General features: G+C 37.8%; 2 protein-coding genes across 2 annotated transcripts in view; one reads left to right on the forward strand and one right to left on the reverse strand.

Annotated features, from left to right (window-relative positions):
- ttc38 (tetratricopeptide repeat domain 38) overlaps positions 1-8,556 on the forward strand; it is a 16,282-nt gene extending 7,726 nt beyond the window's left edge. Inside the window, exons 7-14 of the mRNA XM_037682763.1 lie at positions 489-608; positions 712-771; positions 976-1,014; positions 1,485-1,566; positions 1,949-2,114; positions 3,995-4,154; positions 4,665-4,738; positions 8,357-8,556. Coding sequence (XP_037538691.1) covers positions 489-608; positions 712-771; positions 976-1,014; positions 1,485-1,566; positions 1,949-2,114; positions 3,995-4,154; positions 4,665-4,738; positions 8,357-8,444 — 789 coding nt within the window. The 3' untranslated portion in view covers positions 8,445-8,556. The remainder of the gene's footprint in view (positions 1-488; positions 609-711; positions 772-975; positions 1,015-1,484; positions 1,567-1,948; positions 2,115-3,994; positions 4,155-4,664; positions 4,739-8,356) is intronic.
- Positions 8,557-9,305: 749 nt separating this feature from the next.
- tspan33b (tetraspanin 33b) overlaps positions 9,306-15,573 on the reverse strand; it is a 21,650-nt gene continuing 15,382 nt past the window's right edge. Inside the window, exons 7-8 of the mRNA XM_037682764.1 lie at positions 12,442-12,603; positions 9,306-9,407 (exon numbers count right to left, since the gene is read on the reverse strand). Of these exons, the coding sequence (XP_037538692.1) occupies positions 9,339-9,407; positions 12,442-12,603 (231 nt within the window). The 3' untranslated portion in view covers positions 9,306-9,338. The remainder of the gene's footprint in view (positions 9,408-12,441; positions 12,604-15,573) is intronic.

Genomic DNA, 15,573 nt, shown 5'->3' on the forward strand with positions numbered 1-15,573 from the left:
AGCTGAATTTAAAAAAAAAAAATTACATTTGGACAAGGAAGCTGAAAGAAGTTGAACCCGAACAAAATGTGAAAGGAGCAGTGAAAGATTGTAACCAGGTCTCAAGATCTGAAGGATGTAAAATGAGCTCAATTCATTTTCTATGAGAAAAAAGTGTCAGGAAAGGCGAAATATTTCAAACAGCTAGTTGCACCAATGCCAAACGTCATAGCAGGATTGTCCTGAAAGAGCTGAGCATGATTTTTTGAAAAAGCAGAAACATTGTGGAACGAGAAAGATGCTGAAAAATGGATTCCAATAGTGTGAATGCTTCATAAACAATCTCACAATAATGCCATGCTATGTGACCAAAGGAGTTAAATTGTGTATTCTGCCAAATTTCTTAAATATTAAGATGTTTTCTTCCACTCTGTGTTTTTAGGATATGCATGTCACGAGCACTTGACGCTGTTGTAGAACTTGTTCTTGTTTCACCTTTTGTTGTGCAGGGCCTTGCCTTGACTCCAGATGATGCGTGGTCCGTCCACTCTGTAGCTCATGTTTATGAGATGACAGCAGCGGTGGACACTGGTCTGAAGTTCATGGAGAGCAGAGAGAAAGACTGGCAGGTCCTGCTTTTAACTGTTGCTTAACTGAGGTTCAAAAACCACTTGGTTTAAATTGCACCCCCCCCCCAAAAAGATGTTTGAATTATGCAACATTTGATTGCAGGTATCGGACATTCTGGCCAGTCACAATTATTGGCACTGGGCTCTATACTTTATTGAGAAGGTAAGAATTATAATTCATTCATTCAGTCACGCAAAGAGCTGGCAGTAGAAGTGTTTGTGGCTTTTTTATTCATTATTTCCCAACGGTAATTTGAAGTCTGAAGTTAATTATGTTGTAAGATTAATTTGAGTTTGTATCTAAACATGCTTATCTCATTTCTGCCATAACTCTAGTTTGTTGTTTTCACTACCCTCGCCTCTGCAGGGACAATATGAAGCTGCTCTGCAAATCTATGACTCTCAGGTTGGTTTCTGTTCAGAGTTTGAAACAAAACCATATGTGGCTGTTTGAAAGTGCTTAAAAGTCACAAATGTGCCAAAACGCAATGGATCCAGATGAAAAGCAACGTGTCGCGCTGGTTGTGAGTCAGGAGGGTGATGGGTGAGCAAATAGAAATTAAAGCCTTTTAAAGATGTGAGAGCCAAAGAACCACCCACACTCATTTCAAAGTGCCAAATCTGAACTTATGACTGTGAGACAGTCTTTCATTTTCTGTACATTAGCAAAAATATTTCATGTCACTAACCACCTTAACGTAAAAAATACGTATTTTGTTGTTTCTCTGAGCTGGTTTAAAGTCACACGTTTTCACCACTAATCAACATATAGCAATTTGATATTTGTAAATGATATATTATGTTTATTACATGCTAGTCCTCTCAATTTTCTAAGGGAAGAGTGAAAAGATGTGCCGTTGTTTGTTTTATTATTAGGTATTCAAACGATGTAAAGCCTCAGGGTCCATGCTGGACACAGTAGATGCCTGTTCGATGCTCTACAGACTGGAAATGGAAGGTAGGAATATTAAAAAATGGGAATTTATAGAAAATATAAAGGCCTCAATGCCTCTGACTGAATTTAATTTAGCCTCAAAAAATGTCTTCTTTTTTTGTTGTTGTAGGAAATGATCAAAGTCACATACCTGTAATTGTAAACTAATTGTTGCAAATTAACTGCAAAACAACTGTAGCACCTAATTTAACATCTTAAATTCAAAGTAAAAAGAGTTAATGGCATGAAATTATCTCAGATTTTATACTCCATTAATTTGACTATTAAAGTTATGTGCCAGAAGTGAGGATAATTAGTGCAACGTCTGAACAAATTTTTCACTTTTGGAGAGGAACCGACTTTTTTCCTGTCTCAGAAAACGTGCTTGTGTTGCTGCTTGTTGCAGGCGTGTGTGTGAAGGACCGCTGGCGAGAGCTGCTGCAGGTGACCCAGCCTCACACCGATGACCACGTGACCTTGTTCAATGACCTCCACTTCCTCATGGTGTCGCTGGGAGCAAAGGAGTCTGGGACATCTCAGCGTCTGCTGGAGGGCCTCCAGGAATTGGCTAAGTTAGTTCTGTGCCTTTTCTCTTCACTGCACTCCTCAACCCTTATGTCAGCCATAAGGAAGAGCAACACAAGCAAAAAGGAGGCCGGTTGGATATGAGGTGGAGAATGAAGGTGGTTAGAAAGAGAACATTAAGCTGCGTTCTCTATCTGAAAATGAGTCTTTCCTCTTCAGCAAATGATGTAGCAGGACCTGCTGCCTCTGTTGGGTACATTGGTTAACATGAGGTTTCCTCACCTCCGACTGTGCTTGGCCATTTTCTTTAACTCTTAACACAAAATGACAAGTTAATTTTAACGTTTCCTCTTCTGCACATTTCTACATGTTCATACTTTGTATTTTTGTTGTGTTATCCACGTTCTCTATAGTTACGGTTTTACCTCGGTTTGGAAAAATTAAAAGGTTGTGTATTGTGGAGCTTTTGTCCCGCTTTGGAGGAAAGTAGTCCCTCGATTATCGCGGGGGTTACGTTCCAGACACCACCGCTAGAGGTGAGAAACCGTGAAGTAGGAACGCTATATTTATTTTAGAATGTATATATTTTAAGACTTTATGAACCCTTCCCACACTCTTGCAATGTTCTAAACTCTTGAACCTACGTCATTTTAACATCACACGTGTATGTACTGTACAGTACTGCAAAATTTTACTCACCAGCTCTGCAGAACAGCAGTTCGGTTCCAGTCGGGTTTGGTTCCGGTCCAGCAGACCTACTCTGCAGTGATGAAGCCCACCTCCTAATTTCATACGCGATACAAGCCGGGGCTATATCGTCTATATTGATATTTCTACGTTGAGTTAAAATTAGACTTGAAAATCTGTGTAGTTTTTCTTTTTCTCCCATCTGTGCCAACTGCACATGGACCCTCCTCCTCCCTCACTGAATACAAACACAGCCCCTCACGTGCTGCTTTGCACACGCTTACTAATGTAGTGAAGGCGGCGCAGCTGAAGATTATTATTTAATATATGTAAATAGTTTGTTTTTTAGACATTTATTTTGTAGAGTTACAGCTGTTTGTTAATAAATGTGCCTGTGTCACAATTGGGACAAAGCTTTGCCTCAGAAATATATTTTTGTTTTTACTTTGTGGAAAGAAAAAATATTGAGATATATATTGTATATCGCCATATATCTTAAAATATTAAGATATTAATGTTGGTCCATATCGCCCAGCCCTACCACCGCCCCGTCCAGGTTGATGTGCACGTGGATAATTGAGCTTCAGGAAGCTTCAGGATTATTTGAACTTTCCTGCCAGTTCTGTTTCAATTCAATTTAAATTCAATGTTTATTTAGACAGATAAATCACATTGAGCCTCGAAGACTCATTTACAAGTGTGATCTGTTTAGACAGACAAAAGGGGGATGACAAGGGAGGTGAGCTCAAGAGATAGATTGTTACTTCAGACTTTGCGTTGCAAAACTTTCCCTTCATTTTGGCATAAAGCAGTGGCCAGAAGCACTGTTGGCTTCTGGGTAGTGTAGTTCTTTTGATCGGAGATGCAGTGTAGACTTATTAAAAGAAAACTACAAAATGGCAGTGCCTCTCGTGAAGTATTTTTTATTTTTTTGGTAAATTTTTCTCCCATGCCGTCCCAATCACATGAGTAATATTAAAGTTGACAATCGTTGCAAAACCGCGAAAGAGCGAGTCCGCGAAAATCGAACAGCGAAGTAGCGAGGGACCACTGTAATTCAGTTTTCAGATGCTTACCTTTTATAGATCAGTAGAAAAATTCCTTTGTATAACAGGGAATCTATAAAGTAAAACTGCCTCTACCTTGTATTTGATTCATACATTTTTCCATAGATGCTCCCTCAGTTCTTTGTGTCCTCCTCTAAATAAAACTTTTGTTTACACTGCTGCTCCCTCAACAGGAAACCAGGTGACAACCAGCAACATCTACTGGCTGAGAGTATAGGCATCCCAATGTGTAAAGCTATGATGGAGTACAACAACGGCAACTATGAGCAGACTGTGGAACTGTTGAGCCCGTTACGTTACCGCTTGGTGGACATCGGTGGCAGTGACGCACAGGTAAGCTTCACACAAATGAGTGCCTTTTAAAAAATGAAACCATACAAAGAAGTCAAACAAAACTAAGTTTTAACCAAACGGCTTCTTATTACACAAACAAGAACGTTTTGGCCTCGAGGGTTTGCTTTCTTTGGATATTATTGATCATACTTTAATATGTTTTCATGAGCAAAACTGAAATCCCTGTTGATGTAAAAAGTAGCCAGAAATAAAACCCACTGTGCTTCAGTTCTGCAGCCTTTAGGTCCATGAACGCACCGCACTCTGTGGTATGAGAATGTGAAGCACAGTGCTCCAGTTTATAAATAATAGATCTTTGAGATGGATGCTGATGGACTTCGTGGATTCTACGTTTCGTTTTCTGAAAACTGTTCTCGAGGGCTGTGCAGTGCATATTAAAAAAGTAGATGTACTTTGAATAGTGTTGAAAGAGATTCTTGTTTACTAATGATTTATTTATTTATTTATTTATTTATTTATTTATTTATTTATTTTATTTAATTTTTACAGAGAGATCTGTTCAATCATCTGCTTATCCATGCAACTATGAAATCAGAAAATAAACGTCACCAGAAACTGGGAAGGTACGTACAATCAATCAACCTTTATTTATACAGGTAAATCCCATTGAGCCTCGAGGACTCATTTACAAGAGAGACCTGATTTCAACAAAGAACAAGCTTCAAGCCCAACATCTGTTTTTAAATTAAGTTTACCTTTTATATGTGTTTATTATTTAAAGTTTATTAAGACTCATCCTTTGAGAGTTTTCTGCACTTGTCAGACCTAGTTAAAACATTTGTTTTTTCTACCCGATTAGTGTAAAAACAATAAATCTCTTAGGAGTGATTCTACTAACCCAGGACCTCTACTACAGGGGTTCCCAACCCGGGTCCTTGAGGAACACCATCCTGCATGTTTTAGTTGTTTCTCTGCTCCAACTCACCTGATTTAAATAAATGGGTTATTACCAGGCTTCTGCAGAGCATGACACAATTAAATCACTGAATCAGGTGTGTTGGAGTAGGAAACAACTAAAACATGCAGGATGGTGTTCCTCAAGGACCAGGGTTGGAAACCATTGCTCTACTATATTGAACAATTATTCTGCATTTCATATCTGTAACTAACTTTTTCTAAGCTTTGCTTTCAGTTGCAGATTTGACACAGATTAGTATCATTAGATTATCCAACAAAGTTAAGTCAAGTCCTCTGTTTGGTTTATTTTTGTTGAAACGTTCCGTCTTTTGTCCAAAGGACTTCATCACTCCGAGGAGCTGCAACAAACTCAGTCTTATAAATAACACCTTCTCATAGTGGGTCAACCAGTGTGATGGTGCGCAGATGGTTTCTGGAGTCCGCCCTCTCCCCCGCCGACGCTTTTGAAGCAGTCATGGCCAAAGTGGTTCACTATGTGATGGTGCTGTTTATAAGACTGAGTTTGTTGTGGCTCCTCGGACTGATGAAGTCCTTTGGATGAAGGACCAAATGTTTCAACACACACACAAAAAAAAACATCCAGAGGATCTGACTTAATATTGATGGATTTTCTACCTGGATTATTGAGCATGAATCAGGATATCATTAGATTAGTTTCAGCCTGCAGCTGAGACCCTGTTCACTTTAGATATCAGCATGCATCTTGGGTAATTCAGTAATAAGTACATAGCTTTAAAGTCCATGTGTTTGAACTTAGCCTTTAAATGCATCCTTACTGAAGGACTTTCAGTTACATGGCTTACATTCAAATACATACAGTACATACCCTAGCCCAGGGTTCTCCAACCACTGGGTCGGGACCAGTACTTGTCCTTAGATCATTTGGTACTGAGCCTCATGGAAAGAAAAAAATAGTTTAATTTAGATTTTTTTTTTCTTTCTTAGTCTGCATGGTATTTTATTTTGAAAATCAATCACTTCCATCCACACAATTTTAGTGCTTGCTTGAGTCAGTTGCAGTTTTTATTATTATTTTTTTTTTTTGCATGCACCGGAACGCTCTCAAACTACCTTTAGCCAAAGTGAGTAAGAATCAAACGCTGCTGTAGAGCTTATTTAAAAAAGTAACAGTCTTAATGATGAGGCAGCAGAAGGCTCCACAACTGCCACCAAGAAAACTGCATTTAAAAGAAAACACCAAGCGTTCTACTTAAATTATGGGTTTATCGCTTCAGGTGATTCTCATGCTCAGTCTGAGCACACTCTGTGTGATATGTGGCGACCGACTCTCCAGTGAAGCCCTGAAACCTTCAAAACTGCTTCACCACATCAAGACTAAGCACGCTTCATTAAAAGACAAACTTCTGAAAGTTTTCCAAGAGAAAAAAGTGAATAAAAAGGTCAGAACAATTCTTCAAAGCTGCCACTTCATTAAATGTGTCCCTACGAGGAGCACTGTGTTTAATGGCTAACTGCATTGCTAAGAAGTTGTATTATATTCAATAATATATTAAATAAACCACAAAATGATAACAATATAGATGAAATTACAGAATAAAAATTACAATATTTAAAATCTAGATGTAATAATTAAATACATGATGCACTTTGTTGTGTTTTGTTATGTGCGCTCCCCTCACACTCGCACCCCTGCTGCTTGTCCATGGAAAAAAATGTCTTGCAAAAAACCAGTCCATGGTGTAAAAAAGGCTGGTGTCAGGCATTCAGGGACCAGTGGAGGAACAAACTGGGCATCAGCATTTTATTTTTTCTTACAAACTAATCCAATGATCCACTTTCAGGCTCGCCTGACTTAATTTTACCAATATTTCAAAAAGCTTCTGTTAGAGATGCAGTACAGCAGAAGGACAATAAAATAAAATATTTGATTTTACAGAGCTTTTGTTTTCACGGGATCTCTGCTGATAAAACCATATTCTTGAGGCTAATCATTTATAGCCACCTGCTAATCAACTAATCAATATTTTTTTCAAGAAGGATTCTGAAAATCCAGACAGTTTTACCACTAAAAAGCAATTTCTTCATGGCTTTCCCACTGATTGCCTTTGCCTTACTTTCAATTAGCTGGCAGTTGTGTTTATCTTGGATGCCGTTTTTACAAATTGTTTTTATTTCTCAGGAACCATAGGGTCACATCAGGTCAGGATTTAATCCAGCAGTGTGCTCTGGGACACAGCTGGATTCAGAATGCTGAACAAATGTGGAGACGTAATCAAGAAAATAGCCGGCACAAACAAATCTGAATGCTTCTGCGTCATCTTAAACATATTTATCCCAGCTTTTGTGCATCACTCTGTACTCGCATGACCACCAAATAACAATCAGAACCTAAAGAGATCATCTCTCTCCTGTTTTTAGCTTCTCTCCATTGGTTCCCTGTCAAATTCAGAATTGAATTCAAAATCTTACTTCTAACCTACAAAGTCCTCAACAACCTAGCTCCATCTTATATTACATATCTTATTGTCCTATATTTTCCTAACAGAGCACTTCGACTGCAGGTTTACTTTCGGTTCCTAGTGTTTCCAGAAGCAGAATGGGATGAAGATCTTTCAGTTATCAGGCTCATCTTTTGTGGAACCAACTTCCAGTTTCTGTCCTTGAGGCTGACACATTGTCCAGTTTTCAGACTGGGATCAAGACTTTTCTTTTTGATAAATTCTATAGTTAGTGTTGGCTTGTTCTTCTGCCATATGTTTAAAACTACTGGAGGACAAACTGACTTCGTTTCATCAAATGCATAGTTTTCATTTGATACCATGTGATTCTCGACCTGCCATTGTGTATCTGTTCCTCCTTCCCGTTCCCCTCAAACCCAGCCGGTCGAAGCAGATGGCCGCTTGTCCTGAGCCTGGTTCTGCTGGAGATTTCTTCCTGGTAAAAGGGAGTTTTTCCTTTCCACTGTTGCCTTTTGGGCTTGACGAAGTAAAAACTCCAAGCAGTCTGTTGGCTCCTTAGATACACAATGTTATGAACTAATTTTAAAAGTATGTAAATGTTTCTGTTCAGTGCCCTGAGATGACTTCTGTTGTGACTTGGTGCTGTATAAATAAACTGAATTGAACAATACAGCTCTATTCAGATCATAAAATTACTAAGTTGAATTGAATTGTTTATTCTCCCATTATATTGTCTCTACACCAGGTTTTATTTTTTATTGTTTGTTTACTCTCTCAGCTTGTGGTCTCTTTATTTTGTGTTCATCTCTTTGTACCGTCTTGTGTTGTCCTGATTTTCCCTAGATGTCTTCTGGTGGAGCGTGATGCTGTGAGGCCCAACTCCCCTCTGACCCAGCGCCTGATGCAGAAAGCTCTGGCTCTTCATGTCTAGAAGGTGTGGGAGCAGCTCTCGTGGGAAAACATCAAAGTAACCTTTAATCGGACGGTCTGTTGCTTTGATTTAATGGATTTCCAACCAGCTGGGAGAGGCTTAACACAGCTGACCAGATAGATGAAGTCTTTTGTGTTGTACTCTTATGTTGATGACCTTATTGTATAAAAGTTCAATCTACTATTTTCAGTTGTGTTTAATTAATTTATTTACAATGCTTTTCCATATATTGTGTCACTTTGGGCAAATCGCATGATTTAATGGGAAATTTTTCATGTTATTTTACTTTTTAGTTAAGCTTGATGCAAAAAGCTACAATGTATTGCACTCGTATGAAACACGAAACATTACTCCCTTAAATAAACTTGTCCAGATGACATGATTTAACTTTTATTGTGATGGATGATCACCTGAATGATTGAGCTTACAGACCTTTTTTCAAATGACATAGTTTTTTGCACATGGCTGTTGTTAAAAGAGTGCAGGGATAAACATGCCTTCATGGCACAGAAATCTATTTAAAATCTCTCAGAAATACCTAGACCACTGTTCCACCCCGATCAATAAATTGGAATTCACTCTAACTTTGGAATAAAATAAATATACATAACACTTTATTAGCAAGTGCATCACATTTGGTGTACATTTACAAGTCACCATCATATAAAATACATTTAAAGTCAGTACACACTTTCCCCTTGTATGTAACTATTTTTGAGCAGCTCAATAAATGGCATCAAACTAGATGAGCTAAATTCAAAAAATTGTTCAATACAAAAATTAGATTAGATGAGCTAAAGGCAACAGCAGAGTAAGAAAAGGATATACACTCTTGATGAATTTGCACTTGTCAGAGGACTCTGGCTTCTTTTCTTTCTGCCTCCACCTCCGCTCTCAAAACACCGAGGTAATCTCATTTTGGATCTGAGAGACCAGGATCTGGGACAGCACAATGCCTGCAATCTAGAGGACAGCAGCAGCCACTTTAGATTACACAACAGACTCTTGGTAACTGCAGCCTGTAATGAGCATCCTGTGGTCCCTTGGAAGGATGTTTTAATTCTCATTTGGCACTCTGTGGGAGCTATTTCAAAATTAGGACTGGTTTGACTTTAATTTAAGCTCATATTTACTGATCAAAAGTAGAATCCTGTAGAGCTGATCATAAAGTGAAAGATTTAAAATGCTCAGTTATTCACAATTTGATGTGACTTGTTCTTAAATGAATTCTGTTTATAAAGGATGCACCCTTTAAATAAATCACAATCAAGTTTACCAAGCATCAAAGCAACTAGAAAAATCACATTTCCTGAGAAAATGCAGTGGGAATGCGTGTTGCTGAAGAACTTGCTGAACAACAGCTGAAATTAGCTAAAAAGCATGCTAAAATGTTGCTGAAATTGAAGAACAAGCCTAAGTTAGCAGAAGAAAGCGGAAAGAACACATATTTGCTGAATTTGGTTTACCAAGTAAATAAGCAGAAATGAGCACAAAAATTAGTCAGTCAGCTTAAAAAAGGCTGAAATTTGCAACAAAAAAAAAGTAGGGATGCACAGTATTGGATTTTCAGCAGATATACGATATGCCGATTTGTTAACTTATTTGGCCGATAACCAATACCGATATTTGTTATACGTTCCTTTGTCAGAACATAGCCTCTTATTTAGGCTTATTTGCTACAAAAATTGTGTCACAGCTGTAAGAGCTGGTGACATATATTCATTAACAGCCATATGATATGCATAGCACTTTAACTTATGTTAAATGAAAAGTATTAAATGTTATTTATCAGCATTAGTCACCTGCAATGCTGTCTCACTTGTGGAGGCTTGTTCCAGGTTCTTAGCTGCAGTCTGGGATCCTCTGCACTTCTGTGCATGAAGGACAGACTTTTTAAGTTCAAAGTTTTTGTCTATCCATTGTGCTGTAACACTAATCATGCTACCGGGGCTAACGCAACGTCCAAATGTCTGTGGTAAAACTCACCCAAGTGCTATCAGCTATTAGCTTCTCAATGATGTCGGAAATGACGGCTTGTAACTCGGGTAAGGTTACGTTGAAAAAATATTTCCAACTGGAGACGATGTAGCGAGGCTCAACGTCGTCCATAAATCTTCAGAATCCGACATCCTCAACAAAAAAAACCTTTCCACACCGCCGACATTTTGACTTCTTCCTTTCCACCGTGATCAGATCACGCATGACGTCATCACGTTGTGCTGCCGCTGCAGGCATTCTTGTCACTGGGTTGTCGTACAAAAACAGCGCCTTTTATATCGATGAGTTATTTTGATGGAATGGCCGATGTCCGATTTTTAACTAACGCTAATATCGTCTGATACCGATACCATGCTGATAATATTGTGCATGACAACAACAAAAAAAAGTTTCAAAGAAGCTGAAAAGCAGGAAAAAGTTTAAAATGCTATGAGTGGAGAAAGCACAATTGTGCCCAATTAGTTTTAAAGAAGCAGAGATGAGCACAAAAAAGTGGAAATTATCTGAAAAAGCAACAACAAAAAAACAAACAAATAGCTGAATAGTAGCTAAAAAAAGCTGAAAGCTTAAATTACCAGAAGGAAGTAGCGAGAGCACACTTTTGCTGAATTAGGCTGAAAAAATTTGAAATGAGTGTTAAAAATGTGGATTTAGCTGAAAATACTGAAATTAGCATAAAAACAGCTAAATAGTAGCTGAAATAGAAGGAAAAGCTAAAACTAGCAGAAATAAGCTGAAAGACGCATAAATTGAAATTAGCAGGTTAGAAGAAGCACAAAAATGTTGTAGTTAACATAAATGATCTGAAATGATCACAAAACGGCTGAAAACCCAGCTGAAAGTAGCTGAAAAGTTTTAATTTGCACAAAGAAGCTGAAAGAAGCTGAACCAGAGCAAAATGTGAAAGGAGCAGTAAAAGGTTGTAAACAGATCTAAAGATTTGAAGGATGTAAAATGATCTCAATCCATTGGCTATAAGAAAAAATGGCAGAAAAGGCTAAATATTTCAAAAAGCTAAAGTTGCAGCAATACCAAAAGTCATAGCACCCTTCTCCTGGACGAGCCGAACGTTTTGATATATGATTTGTTGAAATAGCACAAAAATTGTGGAATGAGAAAAATGCTGAAAAAGTACGGAAGAAAAATGGATCACAAAAGTGTGGATGCTTCAGAAGCTTCAGCATTTGTCAGGATTTATAGGAAATTCAGCTTCCCTTCTATGCAGACTCATCGGGGACCCAAACAAATGTGAGCGAGATCAGATTAGCATTTCAGTGGCTTGTGTGAGGATGTTGTGTGATAGTACTCCAATCATTTGACCAGTAAGTGAACTACTCATTTAAACACAGCTCCTGAGAAGTGCTAACGTGATGCCATGTTGACTTTAGATCATTAAAGGGCACATTGCTTCTTAAAAGGGAGGAAATATGCATTATCTTTTTTTAAAACATGTTATCACTCAGTCCTTTACTTAAATTGAAGATTAACCCGTAATTTTAAACTCATTGTGATAATTTGCTGTTAAAATCTTGTTACATTATTCCTGGTAAATCCTTTATTTTAAATCACCTTCCCCAGTAGTTCCCATTATCCCTGGCTGGCCCTTGCCGATGCACTTTACTATGGGATTTATCTAAAAAAAAAAAAGGTAAAATAATGTTTGTATAAAATAACCTGAACCTGAACAGGGAATTTAAAGTAAATTCTAAAACTGAGGATTAATTCCTCCTTATAGTCTTTTGTTATTTCATGATCGGTGCCAGGTCCTGATTGATGAAGAGTAACTTTTACTATTTTTCAAACGCCCCTTGAGTCTGCCTTGCAGGTGCAGTCAATATGTCGATTACTACTCTCCTCAATCCAACAACCCACTTTTGACGGCTTTAATGACTTTTCAGATCTTATTTAGGACAAAAGAGTATGAATGGCTCTCACTGGTGTTATTTATGGTAAAAGGTTACTGCTCGTTACTTTAACTACATACATGTGTGGGGTTTACCTGTGGCAAGGCCAGACCCAGGGCGAGAGCCCCCACCAGCAACAGATGAGACTCGATCCACGTCACCGCTCGATCCGCGCAGCCCTCTGAGTAGATGGACTTGTTCACATCCAGATGTTTTTGAGTTTGAACTCCAAAACCACACATCGTGTTGATCACTGCCTGTTTGTTGTACAGCACAGACACAACGTTAGAAACAACCTTGAAAACCCAATATACAATAAAACTCCTCAGCTTTTACACGTCTTATGAAATAAATAAAATAGTTCTGATGACAACTAAGGGAGAGTTGTACAAATGTTGAGTTGGAATAAAACGGAGGTTTCCAAACATCTAGATAACAGATGAATCACATTTTGAAAGCAGCCATGCTCTTTGACCGTGAATTTGCAGGATGCTGCCAGCAGGTTGCAGCACAGCATTGGATCTTGTGTTTAATTAATCTTTTTTTCACCCACGTGTGGTGGAAAAGGTTGCAATAATGTGTTCTTTGTGTAATATGATGTTAAATCAATATTTGGGTGATGTCTCAACGTGAACACGTTGGTTTATTTGTCAGTTGTTCCTTTTAAATTGTGCTGCCCTGTCTGTGTAGTTAGGGATTTGTAATTGGTAAAAAGGGACCACTGACACGTACATGAGTTCAATATTTTATGGGCATTGAAAGAAATGTAGCATGCAGTTTGCATTTGTTGCCAAAATATCATGAAACATTTGTGGAAACCTCACGACCAGCTAAAGCGAGCAAATGAGAAAATCTAGCATTATCCACTGCATACACAGCGACTTGCAAAAAATATTCACCCCCCTCAATAATCTGTCTAGTTTGTTTTCCTACAACTTGAAATATCTTGGAGTTTTACTTTAATTTGATTGACAGAAATAATTCTGCAAAAATACTTTTGATTAATGAAAGTCATTAAAAGGTACGGAAGTGGAATGGAGCCACAGTGCAAACTTTTTCCCCCTTAATTCTGAGAAAAAAATAGGCAGAATTCTGAGATTAATGTCTGTTTTTTGTTTTTTTTTATCAGAATTGAGATTAATGTCTGTTGTTGTTGTTTTTTTCCTCAGAATTCTGACTTTAATCTCAGAATTCTGACTTTTTTCTCATAATTCTGACTTTTTTGTCATAATTCTGACATTTTTTCCTCATAATTCTAACTTTAATTTCAGAATTCTGACTTTAATGTCATAATTCTGGCTTTAATCTTGGAATTCTGACTTTTTTAGTCCCTTGTTGTAAAAATGGGAGTGGGGAATGTGCAATAATAATTTAAAAAAAAGTTAGAAACCATAATAACATGTACATGTGCATTTAGCCACCAAAATGTTTTTTAGATCTGTTTTTTGCATCAAGCATCTTTCTAGCCACTGGAACTTTAAATTACTCCGGCTCCTTTAGGTTGGGAAAGTGCTGCTGGTGTCCAACATAAATCAAACCAGAGATTCACAGCTGGAGTGAGGTCTAAGCTTTGATCCAGTCATTCCAGGACATGTAACTGATTCTTCTAAGACCAAGAGTGTTTCTTCTGTGGTGCGTTTAGGGTCATTGTCCTGCAGGAAGGTGGACCTCTTTCCCAGTTTCAAATCTCTAGAGGACAAATTCCTCTCAAGGATTTCTCTGTAGTTTGTCTTCCATCGTCTGACCAGTTTCCCAGTCCCTGATGATGAGAAACATTCCCACAGCATGATGCTGCCACCACCATGCCTTCATGTGTTTTCAGTATGATGACATGTAGCACAACATAGATTGCCCCAGACGTGGTGGTGTCCTTTTTACCTAAACAATTGTTTTTATTGTCCTACAGCACCTCCTTCCACATGTTTGGGGAAGAAATTCCAAACTTAAACTTTTATTGTTTTAAAGCAACATTTGTTTTCCCCCCTGTAGACCAGCTCTGTGCACTTTACAGCTGTCTTATGGACAGATCTTTCCATTTCTGAAAAGGAGCTGCCCAGTTCCATCAGAGTTATCTTTGGCCTCTTGGATGTTTCTCTGATTAATGTCCTCCCTGTCTGCTTTGTGGGTTTTGGTGAACAACGCTTTTTTTTTTTTTTTGCCTCAACTGGTCGTTGTATTTTTATTCTCGGTTGTTCCATTTCTTAATAATGGATTTAATGGAGCTCAGTGAGATGTTCAGGAATTTGTAATTTTATTTATAACCTAATTCTGATTGGTACAAATCCACAACTTTATCCCTGACATGTGGCAAGTTCATTGGTCTTCATCGTGTCTCGATTTGAATATATTTTATTTTTTTAATTAAAAAATTCCATGATCTAAAGCAACAAATTAAAAATATTGCCAATGCCTTTGCAAAGCACTGTATGTACATTAGATTGTATCTTTTTGCCACATCATTTACTTTGTGTTGCAAAAATCTAAATATTTTATATAAAAATAAACTACTGCAATCAAGTCTAAATATGAAGAAACCATTTTGTTTATGAAATCTATTCTTGAACTTGCAAAAAATTGTATAAATACAGAAGCCTAAACATTTCTGTGACAAAAAAGCTGCAGAAGTGTTGAGCTGCAACACGTTCATGTGAAGTGAGATGGAAACTCGGTGTTCACAGTAGAAGAGACGATGCAGGTCAGAGGTGAAACTTTAAACAAATTGTCAGCATCAAATTGAAAAATGTTATAAAAAAAAATAATGTTATATTATGTACTGTCATTATACACATTTAAATTGTATAGAAATATACATGTTTACAAACCACAGCATTTAGTTTTTATTCCCCCGTCAAAGGTGGAGGTATGTTATCAATCTGTTCATTTGTAAACTTTCTCTTGCCACGCTCATAATTTATGGATAATAAACAAAACTACATACACATATGTATCATCACTGGACAGAGCGATTATACACTTGCTATCGCACCAGCTGCAAGGCCAAGGTCACAAATCAAGGTCAAATGTTAAACTAGGTCTTTGCTTCTCCAGACCATAACCTTTGATCTGCTCAAAATAATTGATTGAAACTCAATACATATTTTGTACCACCACTAGACGGCATGTCGTGATCTTTTCATCGCCACTGCTTCAAGATCACAGATCAAGGTCAAGTCTACACAAGGTCATTGCTATATATTTCTGTATCGCTGTACAATAGGGTGTATAAT

This window comes from Nematolebias whitei, chromosome 10 (assembly GCF_014905685.2).
Source record: "Nematolebias whitei isolate Nwh7 chromosome 10, NemWhi1, whole genome shotgun sequence".
NCBI lineage: Eukaryota > Metazoa > Chordata > Actinopteri > Cyprinodontiformes > Rivulidae > Nematolebias > Nematolebias whitei.